Raw genomic sequence first — 15,604 nt, 5'->3', positions numbered from 1 at the left:
ACGAGATTTAGCCAATAATGGACAGGACCCATTGGTTCGACAACATGGTCGGCCACCGGTCTGCGAAAAAGCAGAGTCTGCTCCTGGCACCGGAAGAGATGGCTGGCATATGCTCCCTTTGCCAGTGAAAATCCTGTAGCGAGACTGGCCTGGGGGGCTGGCTGTGGCTGTGGGCGTGGGTGGGATTTGCCCCTGGTGCTCACCTGCTGTGGCTTGGAGCTTGGGGCCGGAGGGAAGTACTTTCTAGGCCTATAGAAAGGCCCCCTCGGACCCAGGCAGAGTGACCGCTTGGAAGAGGCTGAGGATCCAAGTGCTAGAGGGTCTCATATTGATCCTTCAATTGTGCCACCGCCTCTTTGACCTTGTCACCAAAAAGGTTATCCTCCCCGGTGCAAGGCAAATCCACTAGCCAGTCCTGGACCTGAGGATGAAGTTCTGAGGCCCGAAGGCAGGCTAGATGGGCAGAAATACCTGCTGCCACTAAATGCCCCGCCCATCTCAGAGACATCCTAGCTAGCATGCACTTCGTGCTTACCACATTCAAGGCCCTGTTGGATGAGGGCCTCCTGGGGCTGCTGCAGCAGACCGTCCGCCACTTCCTGGAGTTGTTTCCAGAGATTGCGTGTATTCTGGGTCATGTTCAAGAGATAGGAAGCGATACAGGCTATTAGCTTGAATCCCTGGTATACCTTGCGTCCCATGCCGTTAACTTTACCCGAGGGGAGGGGGGGGCTAACACATGGGTTTTAGACCGCTTACTCAACCACCAGCGGCTGGTGGGCAAGCTGATGCTTTTCGAAGCCTACAGCCTGCTGCATTAGATACACTCCATCGGCCTTACAGTTAACCAGGGCAACAGAGAGGGTGTGTTTCCCATAGTCTGAGAAGCAGGTCCCGGAAGAACTCATGCACCGGCACCACTACGATCTCCTTTGGAGCGTCGTCAAATTGAAAGATCTCGAGCATTTTATGGCGGGCATCCTCTTCTGTCATAAGCTGGAAGAGGATGACTTTGACCATCGCACTGACGAAGCCAGCGAAGGTTGAATCCTCCGGAGAGGAACGCCGCCACACTTCTGAAGAGGAAGGATCCGAAGGAAGGTCATCGGTGGTATCCTGGCCCCAGGGGTCATATGGTCCTTCGGGCTCCGCGAGACCACCCGGAGAGGGCGGGCGCACAGCTCCGGGCACGGCCTTAGGAGTAGGCACTGGAAGGCTCAGGGGAGCCAAGGGACCCAGAGAGCTGGGCCTTGGCTAAGCGTGGCACCAATGGACATCAAGGTACAAATGGCACAGACGGTCCTTCCTCCCCCAGGGAGTCCTCGATGAAGACCAACTCAGAAGCCTTGCGCTTCGGGGCCCTATGGTGCACCGAGGGATCGCAAGGCACTAGCATCAACTGGGTTGGGAGGACATGGAGGAGGACGTCGAGGTGGTCCAACGGTTTCCAGCCCAGTCACTGCCGTCTGCAACGGTGCAGGAGACGGCCTTTGAGGGTGTCAGCGAAGGCGCCGGAATCAGGGAATGCACTACTTCGGTTGTGGGGCCACCAGCTCCTCCTTGTGCAAGACACGTTCCACCACCAGGCGCACCCGATGTTCCTCGAAGGCCTCAGATGACAGTGGAGACTGAGCGGGAAGAGCTGGGCCCTACTCTTCCCCAGGGCCCCGAAGAGGTTTGATGTCCAGCTCTAGAATCTGTATGGACGGCCCCGGACCACTGACATCAATGAAATGTAGGCCCTCCTCATGTCTAGGCCACTTATGTGGCAGGGCGACAAGCGCCATGGTCCTCACAGGCCTGGACCTGCGTTCAGATGGAGACTGGTGCTGATGTTTGTTTGCAAGATCTCCCATGGTGCTCGGCTCCGGTCTTTCCCTGGTGCCGATGACAATGACACAGAGACCGGTCGATCCCCGGAGCCCTCCTGCTCCAAAAGCTTCAGGGGAGGGGTGGTAACCGGGGGATTGAGGGTAATCTGTTCCCCTCGGTCCCGAGGCGTTGGCACAGACACCGGCGTACAGGGTCGGACTTACCGAAGCCGAAGACCTTCTCCATGTTATCCAGCTTGGCCCGCTGGCCCCTCGATGTCATTTGAGCACACAATTCGCAGCCACGGACTTCATGCAGCGCCCCAGGCAGAGGATGCACACTTCATGTAGATCTATTAGGGAAATAGTCCGGGGGCACGGGGGGCATTGGCAGAAGCTTGGGGCCGCCACGAGGGTTCAACTGGCAGATAAGGAAGGAGGAAGAAAATGACTCGCCAACCACAAAGAACCCGAGGGGACCGAGAGAGACCCAGTGCAGGAAAAAGAGGCGAAAAAGGAAAAAATTATTCGCAAGAAAAAAACTAGTTTTCCACTATAAAGCATAAGCTTTATAATGGAGAAGGTTTTCATGGGTAATGATTCAGATGGACTGAATCAAATCACGGTGAACCTAGAAGATGTGGTAGGCCTGATTGACAAACTGAAGAGTAGTAAATCACCTGGACCGGATGGTATACACCCCATAGTTCTGAAGGAACTAAAAAATGAAATTTCAGACCTATTAGTAAAAATTTGTAACTTATCATTAAAATCATCCATTGTACCTGAAGACTGGAGGATAGCAAATGTAACCCCAATATTTAAAAAGGGCTCCAGGGGCGATCCGGGAAACTACAGACCGGTTAGCCTGACTTCAGTGCCAGGAAAAATAGTGGAAAGTGTTCTAAACATCAAAATCACAGAACATATAGAAAAACATGGTTTAATGGAACAAAGTCAGCATGGCTTTACCCAGGGCAAGTCTTGCCTCACAAATCTGCTTCACTTTTTTGAAGGAGTTAATAAACATGTAGATAAAGTATACTTGGATTTTCAGAAGGCGTTTGACAAAGTTCCTCATGAGAGGCTTCTAGGAAAAGTAAAAAGTCATGGGATAGGTGGCGATGTCCTTTCGTGGATTGCAAACTGGCTAAAAGACAGGAAACAGAGAGTAGGATTAAATGGGCAATTTTCTCAGTGGAAAAGGGTAAACAGTGGAGTGCCTCAGGGATCTGTACTTGGACTGGTGCTTTTCAATATATATATAAATGATCTGGAAAGGAATACGACGAGTGAGATAATCAAATTTGCAGATGACACAAAATTGTTCAGAGTAGTTAAATCACAAGCAGATTGTGATAAATTGCAGGAAGACCTTGTGAGACTGGAAAATTGGGCATCCAAATGGCAGATGAAATTTAATGTGGATAAGTGCAAGGTGATGCATATAGGGAAAAATAACCCATGCTATAATTACACAATGTTAGGTTCCATATTAGGTGCTACTACCCAAGAAAAAGATCTAGGCGTCATAGTGGATAACACATTGAAATCGTCTGTTCAGTGTGGTGCGGCAGTCAAAAAAGCAAACAGAAAGTTGGGAATTATTAGAAAAGGAATGGTGAATAAAACGGAAAATGTCATAATGCCTCTGTATTGCTCCATGGTGAAGACCGCACCTTGAATACTGTGTACAATTCTGGTCGCCGCATCTCAAAAAAGATATAATTGCGATGGAGAAGGTACAGAGAAGGGCTACCAAAATAAGGGGAATGGAACAACTCCCCTATGAGGAAAGACTAAAGAGGTTAGGACTTTTCAGCTTGGAGAAGAGACGACTGAGGGGGGATATGATAAAGGTGTTTAAAATCATGAGAGGTCTAGAACGGGTAGATGTGAATCGATTATTTACTCTTTCGGATAGTAGAAAGACTAGGGGGCACTCCATGAAGTTAGCATGGGGCACATTTAAAACTAATCGGAGAAAGTTCTTTTTTACTCAACGGCACAATTAAACTCTGGAATTTGTTGCCAGAGGATGTGGTTAGTGCAGTTAGTGTAGCTGTGTTTTAAAAAGGATTGGATAAGTTCTTGGAGGAGAAGTCCATTACCTGCTATTAAGTTCACTTAGAGAATAGCCACTGCCATTAGCAATGGTTACATGGAATAGACTTAGTTTTTGGGTACTTGCCAGGTTCTTATGGCCTGGATTGGCCACTGTTGGAAACAGGATGCTGGGCTTGATGGACCCTTGGTCTGACCCAGTATGGCATGTTCTTATGTTCTTAATTGCTCCGCAGAAAAGAAAGGACTGAAGAGAGACCCGGCATGGACGCAGGGATAGTGACATGCTGGGCATGCTCAGTGTGCCAAAGTTTCTAATGCCAGGCTCCGTCTGATGATGTCACCCATGTGTGAGGACTACCATCCTGCTTGTCCTAGGAGAACATAAGCATGTAAAAAAATGCCAGGATGTCTTCTGGGTTCAGCTGCAGAACAGCCTGAAGAATTCTGCAGCTGCTATCTTCCACCATCACAGTTCCTGAATCGAGTGATGCAGTTTTGAGAGACATTACTTATCTTATGCCCTAGATAAAATCATTAGTGTTTTGACAATCACATTTTCACTTAAGAGCACAGAACTAAGTATATGAAGTCCTTCAAAGAGGGAAGAATTTTAACCATTTTATGCTGTGGAAAATGTTACTCAAGTTGCAAAGTGGTAGTGTTAGCAATGGTGATAGCACTGGTATTGCCTTTGACTGAATTACTAAACAAGAAATGGACTTGGGACTTGATGTTGGTCAGGTACTTTAAAATGTTTAAGAATACAGAACATCTGCAGGTATTTGGTCCAGGCGTGCAAGCTAGGGCTCTTGCAAGATGGTGGCTCGGCCTTTGTACAACATGGCCCTCTCTTGCTTCTCAGCTGCAGGGTTCTCCATGGTAGGGGGTTGTGAGGGGCGGGTCCCCTGGAATGCTTCAATCAATGGCATCCTTTCAAAGTTGCCTCCACACACAGGAAGTTTGCCCTCTTGGCCAACTCAGATTCCTCCATCTTCTGCAGTATGTGAAAGAAACTGAACTATTTGTAAATATAAACACACATCAAGAAACTGACATGCATGTGAAAAAGTATAGAATCTTGTTTCAATCCATGCAAACCTTCAGTTTACTAAAGCCCATGAAAATAGAAATGAAATTTCAGAATCATAATCAGATGCTATTCATCTTTCAGACACCAATTCTGATTAGAGACAAACTGGATAATGCCAGTATTTTCATGCATGATGTGTAAATAATGACCCTTATTTCATGTGGCTAGCTTTGCTCAGTCAGAAGATCCCAAATTTCATAACATGGAATCATATAACCATAAGCTGACAGCTGCACTTTTTTTTTTGTTTGGGTTTTTTTTTTTTTCCAGAAAACTGAAGGCAGCTTCAAAAAGCAAATTGCTACTCTAATACTTGAGAGAGAGGGAATGCAGAAAAATGAGTTTCTTCTTTTCTAATCCAGACCATGCTGGCTGCAGGAAGGCTGTTTCCTAATTTCATATAATGTTAGCTTTTAATTACTACAGTGCTGCTGGTTTTTATTTTCAGTCGCATACCCTCATTTTCATCTGACTAAACCTCAGACCTGGTCAGATACTTGCTTTGCAGTATCTTATAGGTTGGTCTCCTAGCACTGGATATATCTGTAATAAATGGTATAATTAAGAATTTAAAAGTATAAATGGCTTAGTTTTATATGAAAAAAAAAATCTTGTGTGCTAAAATGTACTTCATTTCCTGTCTTAAATACAGTAAAATAAGTTTAAATATTAAAAATATTACCCACAACTTATTTAAACTTCTAGGTGGGAAACAGTATATTAAAAACGCATAAAATCAATTATTTACACAAACAAAACAAAGGACTTTTACACAACAAGGAGAGATGGAAAATATTCATGTCAGCACATCAGTATCATGATGCATTATCTCTGTTGCCCAACCCAAATATTCGCATCCTTCTCCTAAACAATCCCTGGTTTCACCCATGTGCCAGCAATTTATCTATTCTGCCCATTGCTAAAATAAAGGCCGTCTGTACTGTTTACCAAATGCTTGAGAAAACAAATACATTTTTTAATTGTTTCTTAAAAGCAGATGGTGACTCTTCAGTCTGAAGCTGATTGGGCAGAAGATTCCATAACCTGTCTCGTATTTCTGCCAATTGAAATTTTCATAGAAGGAATTTCTAAGTAGTTAAAACAATCAGATTGGCTTATAGATCTTTAATGTATTGCGTATATTTTAATTTTCAATTTCTGTTTTTCATTTAAAAAAAACAAACAAACAAAAAAAACCCGGGAGGTGGGGGGGGGGGGGGGGGCGCGGAAGAGGGGCCTTCTCGTTAGCAGGTCCTACCATCTGGAATGCCATACCCCCAGATCTTAGACAGGAACTCTGCCTACAGACTTTAAAAAAAAAAAAAAAATCTTAAGACGAGGTTGTTCAAACAAGCCTTTCCTAACCAGGGCTGCTAACAACCACATAGCAACAGCCACATCTAGATCAGATCATGACCCTCTAGTACTTACTTCCTCTTCACTGTAATTAGTTTGAGTTATCTGTCCCCTCTACGCTCCTCCTCCCCAGTTCCATATTTCTGTTTTATTGTAACTTTAAACTTCCACTAGTTAAGGTTATGTTATAATACTTTGTTCCCCGTAAACCGATACGATCTTTTATCATGAATGTCAGTATATAAAAGTGTTAAATAAATAAATAGCTTTATTCTATGGCTTTAAATCTCTGGTGTTACACTCCTTATCTCCTGTCACATTGCATTTGGAAGAATATCTGCTAACGTCTCCATTGAGAAGCCGGGGTATTCTGTTGGCTAGCTCCTGGCTTGTACATGAGATCTGCTCAGTTACCTGCCAAGGGTTACCATACGATACAGCATTTGCTGCCTTAACTCAGAAAGCCCAGTTAAGATTCGTCTTACCACATTCTCAGGAAGGGGGCCTATCATGAATGACCAGTTTGTTTGGAGGAGTGGAGGGAAATACTTTGTTTTAAAAATGATTGGACAGATAGGTCCAGGGTAATCTTGCTGTAAGTGGAACTGTGCTACAGTCATGCAATCATCTTCACCCAAAGGCCAGTCTCATTTCCTAGAGCTGTTTTCTAAAGCTTTTCCATGGGGATTCCTAGTTGTGCTCTGTGCATTTCTCATATTTACATTCCAGAAGTAGTATGATGCTGTGGAAGGACTGTATCGCTATAAACATTTTTGGAATATTTATGAAGGACACCCCCCCCCCTCAGGTGTACATTTGTTTTCATAATCCAATTTATTGTAACAAATCTCTGAGTAAATACCAGCCAGTAAGAGATTGGTAACATTGGGGTTTTCTTTTATTCCTGAAATAAAAAACTGCTGTGTTCTTGTTTAAACCCTATGAACATTTATTTATTTATTTGAAAACATGTTTGTATTCCGCCTACAACAATGTGTGCTAGGCGGCTCATAGTTATGCATTATTAAAAACAATATAAAACAACATAATCAATAAAATACTTATTTGTACTTTTTTTTTTTTTAAATGCTACTGTCATTTCAGAGCCCTCGTATCCAAAAGGAGATTTAAATAATTCATCTCGAAGGAGCTGGGAGCTTCGAACACTTCTCAATCAGACCAGGGGTAAGAGAAATGGGGTGCTCTGCAGCTAACAAGATCACTGCCGGAAATGGTGATGGAAGTGGCAGTGCTTGCCCATAGGTTGAAAAGCTCTTATACTTTTTTTTTTTTTGCTGATTGAAGGTTTAATTTATTAAACTCTTGCCACTGCTTTCTGGTGGCCTGATCTAAAGCCAATCAGAGCTGGCCAACCCTCCCTTCAAACCCTTTAAAGATAATCGATGGGAGCAAGTTAATCTCATTTAAATTAGGTCTATTTTATGTTGACATATGCTCGAGGATTATTCATTGTGGGTATCCTGAAAGCCAAATTTGATTTATGTCCCTCAAGGAGTGTAATCAGTCATACCTTTTGTAAAGTACTTTGCCTTCATTTAATATCATTATTTTGAAGCTGAAATCCATGTTAGGTGGATATTTATTTTTAGTAAAATATAGTTTTAAGCCAGGACAAAATCTGTTAAAAGGTGTCATGTGCTTGCATGTGGAATACATAAAATACAGGGTGGCCCATGGAAAAGTAGCCCGCTTCCAATGCCAGTGGATTGGAGGCAGGCTACTTTTCCATGGGCCACCCTGTACTACATTAAGGAAAGGTTGCTGAGAGACATAGGGGCCGATGCAATAAAGTCGTGTAGAAAGCAGGTGCTGAACAGTCTGCGCCCACTCTCTTAATGCGCACATGGCGCCCCAAAGGGGGGCGCCATGCAACATTTAAATCTTGCTAATGCGAACCCAAACGGTTTTCGTGACTGCCGTACGCCGGTCACGAAAACCGATGCCAATAAACCCGGCGGTTTTCGTGGACGCCATACGGCAGTGAGGGAAATAGACGCCGATAAACTCGGCATTGGTTTTTAGTGACTAAAGTCACGAAAACAGACGTCTAAAAATAAGACATACTATTTACCTGAAAAAAAATATTTTCTCTCTACCCACCCAAAAGAAAACAGTCTAGTGAAACTTCTTTGCAGGATAGTGCCAGGATCTGCTAACCGATGGGGGCGAGGAGAAAGTAAAGTCACAGGGACCTAGAAGGTCGGACATTTGGGCAACAAATTCAGTAGTTTCATAAAGCTTGATAAACCCAGCGTTGGTTTTTGAGACTAGTTTGCTGAAAACCAAAGCCGAGTTTATCAGCGTCTGTTTTCCTTCGCAGCGGACAGCCACGAAAACAGATGCTGATAAACTCGGCGTTGGTTTTCAGCGACCCAGTCACGAAAACATCGGCGTCTGTTTTCGTGGCTGTCCGCCGGTAACAAAAACCAATGCCATTAAACTTGATGTTGTTTCTTGTGATGGGCCCGATCATCAAATTTTTTTTTATTTTATTTTAATTCTTTTTTTGATGCGCACATCTATTAACGCCTGCTCCTGGCAGGCGTTAATAGATGACAGTTTGCATTGGAAGTGAATGCCTAATAGCCTCATTCTCATGCATTTGCATGTGAAGAGCGCTATTGCATTCACTCCACGTTAGACGCGCATTGAATAGGTGCTAATCCTCTTATTGCATCAGGGGATTGATTAGCGCCTATTCTACCCGCTTCCAACTGCACGTTAAGAGTGCACTCAGCTCAGCACACCATATTGCATCGGCCCCATAGAATACAAACAGTGACCGATCAGAAAGCTGCCATTGTTTACCACACAGCTGTTTCATACTTGGCTGATATTTTTACTTTTGGATGATAAGAGTAATTTTTTTTCCTTTCTTGCTTGGTTCCTGAATTTAGAATTTGTCATTTTTTTCTAAACTGTAAAACACACACAGTGATAGTTCAGATGTCGAAGAGATATTCCTATTTCTACAGCAACAACAAAATAACCTAACTGTGAATCTGTCTTTAAATATATAGATCCTCAACCAGTATTGTTTTTGTTCTAATACTGCTGTAAACTAATTTAAATTTATTGTAATCACTTTGAGGCCACTCGTAAAAAAAAAAAAAAAAAGGCGGAATATCAAATACAGATAAATACTTGGTTTAGTTGAAGCAGGGTGGGGCCTGGAAAAATGTATTGAGAAGTAGAAAAAGTGGAAATCCTAGCATATAGATGCTTAGCAGCACAGTGGAGTTTAGACTGTTTTCAGTCAGATGCTGATCTACTCTGCTTAGTGCATCCTTGCATCTCTCCCAGGGTTCAGCCGCTGGGTGCTGGAAGAAGCAAGAAGACATGCACCAAGTTAGGCAAGATTGCATCTAACAGCAGCCCAAGCCTTTAGGACTCTTAATTTGTGCAGGAAAGCTGTGATTTTTTTTTTTTGGTCTTATTTTCTTGTGTAGTTTTATGGTGGTGATGCAACTAAGATACTTTAAGGTGGCCTAACTTGATGATCTATCAGTACCATGCAGGAAACTAGTTTGATTCTCTGACCTGTCATCCACACATTGGACAGAGGGTGGAGGCATCATTCAGAGTCCCTGGTAGGATAGAAGAGGAAAGGAGGCAAAATTCCAGGAATTAAACAGTGACCCCTCCAGGTGGGATTCAGGTTGCATGTATAATGGGTTCTGAAGGAAGCTTCATAGCAAGGACTGTTAGAACATAAGAAATTACCATGCTGGGTCAGACCAAGGGTCCATCAAGCCCAGCATCCTGTTTCCAACAGAGGCCAAACCAGGCCACAAGAACCTGGCAAGTACCCAAATACCAAGAAGATCCCATGCTACAGATGCTATTAATAGCAGTGGCTATTACCTAAGTAAACGTGATTAATAGCAGTTAATGGACTTCTCCAAGAACTTATCCAAACCTTTTTTTGAGCACAGCTACACTAACTGCACTAACCATATCCTTTGGCAACAAATTCCATAGCTTAATTGTGCGTTGAGTGAAAGAATTTTCTCTGATTTGTCTTAAATGTGTTTCACACGCCCGTCTCTTGAAAGGAGTGCCTTTGGAGACACCCCAGTGGATCGTTGTGACAACGGATGCCAGCCTCTCCGGCTGGGGCGTGGTGTGTCAGCACCAGTCTACACAAGGACGGTGGTCTCCTGTGCAATCCCGATGGCACATCAGTCATCTGGAAGCCTGAACTGTCCATCTGGCACTCAAGGTGTTCCTGCCCTTGCTCCGTCATAAAGCCGTGCGGGACCTCTCCGACTATGCCACCACAGTTAGCTTACATCAGTCGCCAGGGTGGCACCAGGAGTCGTCTGGTGGTTCTGTAGGCCAGCAAGCTGCTCTCCTGGGCAGAGAGTCACCTGAGTTGTCCCGCAGCTTCCCACATTGCGGGGATGGAGAATGTGCAAGTGGACTTCCTCAGCCGACTACACCTAGATCCCGGAGAGTGGGAGTTGTCCGACGGGGTGATGAATCTTCTGGTGCACAAGTGGGGAGTTCCTCACCTCGACCTGATGGCTACCCTGAACAACGCAAAGGCTCCCAGATTCTTCAGCCGCAGACGGGAGCACTGCTCGGCAGGGGTGGATGCCCTGGTTCTTCCCTGGCCTCATGACGTTCTTCTCTACATGTTCCCACCTTGGCCTCTGGTGGGAAAGGTACTTAGAAGGCTAGAACTCCACAAGGGGTCGGTCATTCTCGTAGCGTCGGAATGGCCTCGGAGACCATGGTTCGCGGACCTGGTGAACCTCGCAACCGCCAAGGACCAGTATTTTTCGATCAGGCGGATCGTTTTTGTCTAGTGGCCTGGCTTTTGAGCGGTGGCGCCTGAGAAAGAAAGGGTATAAGGAGGAAGTTATCTCCTCTCTCTTGCGGGTAAGGAAGACCTCTATCTCTCTCGCTTGCGTCCACGTATGGAGAGTGTTTGAGAATGCATGTGCTGAGTCCGGAGTCCAGGCGCGCAATGCTCCGGCGTCTCAGGTCCTTTTCTTCCTGCAGTCTGGTCTCTCCAAAGGGTTTGTCTTTCAATTCTCTTTGGATGCAGGTTTCGGTCCTCGGTTCTCTCCTTGGGCGTATCAATGGTTACGCGATGGCGACTCATCCGGATGTCATTCGCTTCCTTAAAGGGGCCAAACATGTAAACCCACCTGTCTGGCCTACTTGTCCATCCTGGAGCCTCATTTTGGTGCTTCAAGCCCTTTGTGAGTTGTCTTTCGAACCTCTTCCGCGGGCCATGCTTAAAGACCTCACTCTTAAGACACTATTTTTGGTCTCTATTTGCTCGGCCAGGAGAGTGTCCGAGCTCTAAGCCTTGTCTTGTCGGGAGCCCTTTCTCCGCTTTTCTGACTAATGTGCTTCCCTCAAGACAGTGCCATCTTTTCTTCCAAAGGTCGTGTCTTCTTTTCACGTCAGTCAGTCAGTCAGTGGAGCTTCCTGCCTTTTCTCCTGAAGACATTGCACGCACGCATGCCTGGCGGGCACCTCAGGTGTCTTGATGTAAAGAGTATCCTACTCCAATACTTACAGGTTACTAACGAATTTTGCATCTCTGATCATCTCTTTGTCCTATGGAACGGCCCAAATAGAAGTAACAAGGCCTCTAAGGCTACCATTGCTCGCTGGCTGAAGGAGGCCATTGCGTTGGCTTATATCTGTTGTGGCCGGTCAGTTCTGGAGGGTTTGAAGGCCCATTCTTTGCATGCGCAATCTACTTCTTGGGCTGAGAGTCAGTGGGTCTCTCCTCAGGAAATCTGCAGGGCAGCTACTTGGAAGTCTCTGTATACTTTTGCTCGTCATTATTGCCTCGACGTCCAGGCGCCCGTGTTTGGCTCCTTCGGCAGGCAGGTGCTTCGAACGGGTTTGTCTCTATCCCACCCTCTTTAGGGAAGCTTTGGTACATCCCACTGTTTGGACTGATCCGGGTACGTACAGGGAAAGGAAAATTGGTTCTTACCTGCTAATTTTCGTTCCTGTAGTACCACGGATCAGTCCAGACTCCCGCCTGGGCTGTGGTTCCTTTTTGATTGGTCCTCTCGAGGGCTTTTTCCTTTTTTGTTTGGTTCTTAACAGCATTTTGGATCCAGTTACTTCCTATCAGAACTTCAAGGCACCAGAAGTCTTTCTCAACTGGATATATATGTAAGAGCGGTTCTTTCAAGTGTTGATAGTTCACATTACATGTTGGTTGGTACTTGCTTTTGATCTTCTTCTGGTTAACTTTACCTTTTCTTGCTTTGATAACTTTTATACTGAAGGGATGCAGGGTGAGCACTGTCCTGATAGAGAAAAAAATAAAGGGTATCCTATATCTCCATCTGCTGGACAGGAGGCTCAACCCACTGTCTGGACTATCTGTGGTACTAAAGGAATGAAAATTAGCAGGTAAGAACCAATTTTCCTTTTCACATCTACTCGTTCGAGACCTCTCATGATCTTAAAGACCTCTCATATCCCCCCTCAGCCTTCTCTTCTCCAAGCTGAACAGTCCTAACCTCTTCAGCCTTTCCTCATAAGGGAGCTGTTCAGTTTCCTTTATCATTTTGGTTGCCCTTCTCTGTACCTTCTCCATCACAACTATATGTTTTTTGAGATGCGACGACTAGAATTGTACACATTATTCAAGGTGCGGTCTCATCATGGAGCAAGCAATACAGAGGCATTTTGACATTTTCCGTTTTATTAACCATTCCCTTCCTAATAATTCCTAACATTCTGTTTGCTTTTTTGACTGCTGCAGCACACTGAGCCGATGATTTCAAAGTATTATCCACTATGATGCCTAGATCTTTTTCCTGGGTGGTAGTTCCTAATATGGAACCTAACATCGTGTAACTATAGCAAGGGTTATTTTTCTCTATATGCAACACCTTGCAGTTGTCCACATTAAATTTCATCTGCCATTTGGATGCCCAATCTTCCAGTCTTGCAAGGTCCTCCTGTAATGTATCACAATCCGCTTGTGATTTAACTACTCTCAATAATTTTGTTTCATCTGCAAATTTGATAACCTCGCTCATCGTATTCCTTTTCATATCATTTATAAATATATTGAAATGCACCGGTCCAAGTACAGATCCCTGAGGCACTCCACTGTTTACCCTTTTCCACTAAGAAAATTGACCATTTAATCCTACTCTCTGTTTCCTGTCTTTTAATCTGTTCATAATCCACGAAAGGACATCGCCTCCTATCCCATGACTTTTTAATTTTCTTAGAAGCTTCTCATGAGGGACTTTGTCAAACACCTTCTGAAAATCCAAATACACTACATCTACCTGTTCACCTTTATCCACATGTTTATTAACCCCTTCAAAAAATTGAAACATTTGTTAGGCAAGCCTTCCCTTGGGTAAATCCATGTTGACTGTGTTCCATTCAACCATATCTTTCTATATGCTCTACGATTTTGATCTTTAGAATAGTTTCCACTATTTTTCCCGGCACTGAAGTCAAGCTCACTGGTCTATAGTTTCCCGGATTGCCCCTGGAGCCCTTTTTAAATATTGGGGTTACATTGGCCAGTCCTCAGGTACAATGGATGATTTTAATGATAGGTTACAAATTTTAACTAATAGATCAGAAATTTCATTTTTGAGTTCCTTCAGAACCCTAGGATGCATACCATCCTATCCAGGTGATTTGCTACTCTTTAGTTTGTCAATCTGGCCTACTACATCTTCCAGGTTCACAGTGATTTGGTTCAGTTCATCTGACTCATCACCCTTGAAAACCATCTCCATAACTGGTATCTCCCCAACTTCTCATTAGTAAACACGGAAGCAAAGAATTAATTTAGTCTTTCTGCAATGGCCTTATCTTCCCTAAGATCCCCTTTAACTCCTCCGTCATCTAACGGTCCAACCGACTTCCTCACAGGTTTCTTGCTTCGGATATATTTAAAAAAGTTTTTATTATGAGTTTTTGCCTCCCCGGCCAACTTCATTTCAAATTATCTCTTCGCCTGTCTTATCAATGTTTTATACTTAACTTGACAATGCTTATGCTTTATCCTATTTTCTTCAGATGGATCCTTCTTCCAATTTTTGAAGGATGTTTTTTAGCTAAAATAGCCTCTTTCACCTCACCTTTTAACCATGCCAGTTATCGTTTTGCCTTCCTTCCACCTTTCTTAATGCGTGAAATACACGTGGACTGCACGTCTAGGATTGTATTTTAAAACAATGTCCATGCCTGTTGAACACTTTTAATCTTTGCAGCTGCACCTTTCAGTTTTTTTCTAACTATTTTCCTCATTTCCTAGCGTGTAGCAGATGGACTCAAAACAAATGGGTATTGTGTGCACGTGCTAGCAGTTGGAGACTGATCTGACGTCAGCACGGGTACATATACCCCCACAGGAAGTGAAGCAATTCAGTAATTTCCGTCTCCAAAGCAGTTTGGAGCTACCTCACGCTCACTGAGCGTGTTTCCAAATTCTACCGTCTAAACTCCCAGACGAAACCTATTGAAGACAAGCCCCGCACTCCTGTGGTGAGGCCTCACCCAGTTGAGTTTCCCGAGCTGACTTCCGTGGTCCCTCGGAAGTAAGTGCCTCGGTCCGGTGGCCGAATCGCGGCAGGGACCTAGCCCCCGAGTGAGAAGGGCTCGGGTGCGGCTTGGCCCCCAAGCAAGACGAGTTCGGGCGCGGCCTAGAGCCTAGTCCACGACGGGCCTCGGTCCCGTCGTGGACTTGGCCCCCGAGTGAGAAGGGTGCGGCCTAGAGGCAGCGGGCGCACTTCCTTATGCGCGGCGGTTGAAGGTACTCTCCCCCCGCAGCCGGAGACCGCCCGGGTCGCAGCTGGGAAGCGCCGAAGACAAGGTAAGGCATATATCTTTACTTGGTCTCCGAGGAAGTGTGGATTTGCTGGGCCTGCCTACGAGGCAGCACGCCAAGGAGGTCGCCACTTTTGTTGCCTGCCTAATCATCTTCGCCGATGGGCGCCCGCTACTAAGCTAAGTGCCCGCGATAGGCGCACGTTGTTAGCGCACGCGATAGGCGCATGTTTATAAGACACCCGTGGATAGGCGCACATTTCTAAGCCGCCCGTAGGCGGGCGCACATTTTTAAGCCGCCCGCAGACAGGCGCACATTTTTAAGCCGCCCGCAGACAGGCGCACATTTATAAGCCGCCGTAGATAGGCGCACATTTATAAGACGCCCGTAGATAGGTGCATATTTATAAGCCGCCGTGGATAGGCACACGTTTATAAGACGCCCGTGGATAGGCGCACGTTGCTAAGACGCCCGTGG

At 45.1% G+C, this 15,604-nt stretch overlaps 1 protein-coding gene across 7 annotated transcripts in view; it reads left to right on the top strand.

The window, feature by feature from the left end:
- Window positions 1-15,604, top strand: part of MAP3K4 (mitogen-activated protein kinase kinase kinase 4) — a 464,119-nt gene that overhangs the window by 386,639 nt on the left and 61,876 nt on the right. For all 7 annotated transcript variants that reach the window (XM_029594154.1, XM_029594153.1, XM_029594149.1 and 4 more), the window contains one exon: window positions 7,429-7,509. In XM_029594154.1, the coding sequence (XP_029450014.1) occupies window positions 7,429-7,509 (81 nt within the window). The remainder of the gene's footprint in view (window positions 1-7,428; window positions 7,510-15,604) is intronic.

The sequence above is a fragment of the Rhinatrema bivittatum genome, chromosome 3 (assembly GCF_901001135.1).
Source record: "Rhinatrema bivittatum chromosome 3, aRhiBiv1.1, whole genome shotgun sequence".
NCBI lineage: Eukaryota > Metazoa > Chordata > Amphibia > Gymnophiona > Rhinatrematidae > Rhinatrema > Rhinatrema bivittatum.
Note: the sequence above shows the minus strand (reverse complement) of the source record. Positions and strands in the feature narration are given on the sequence as shown.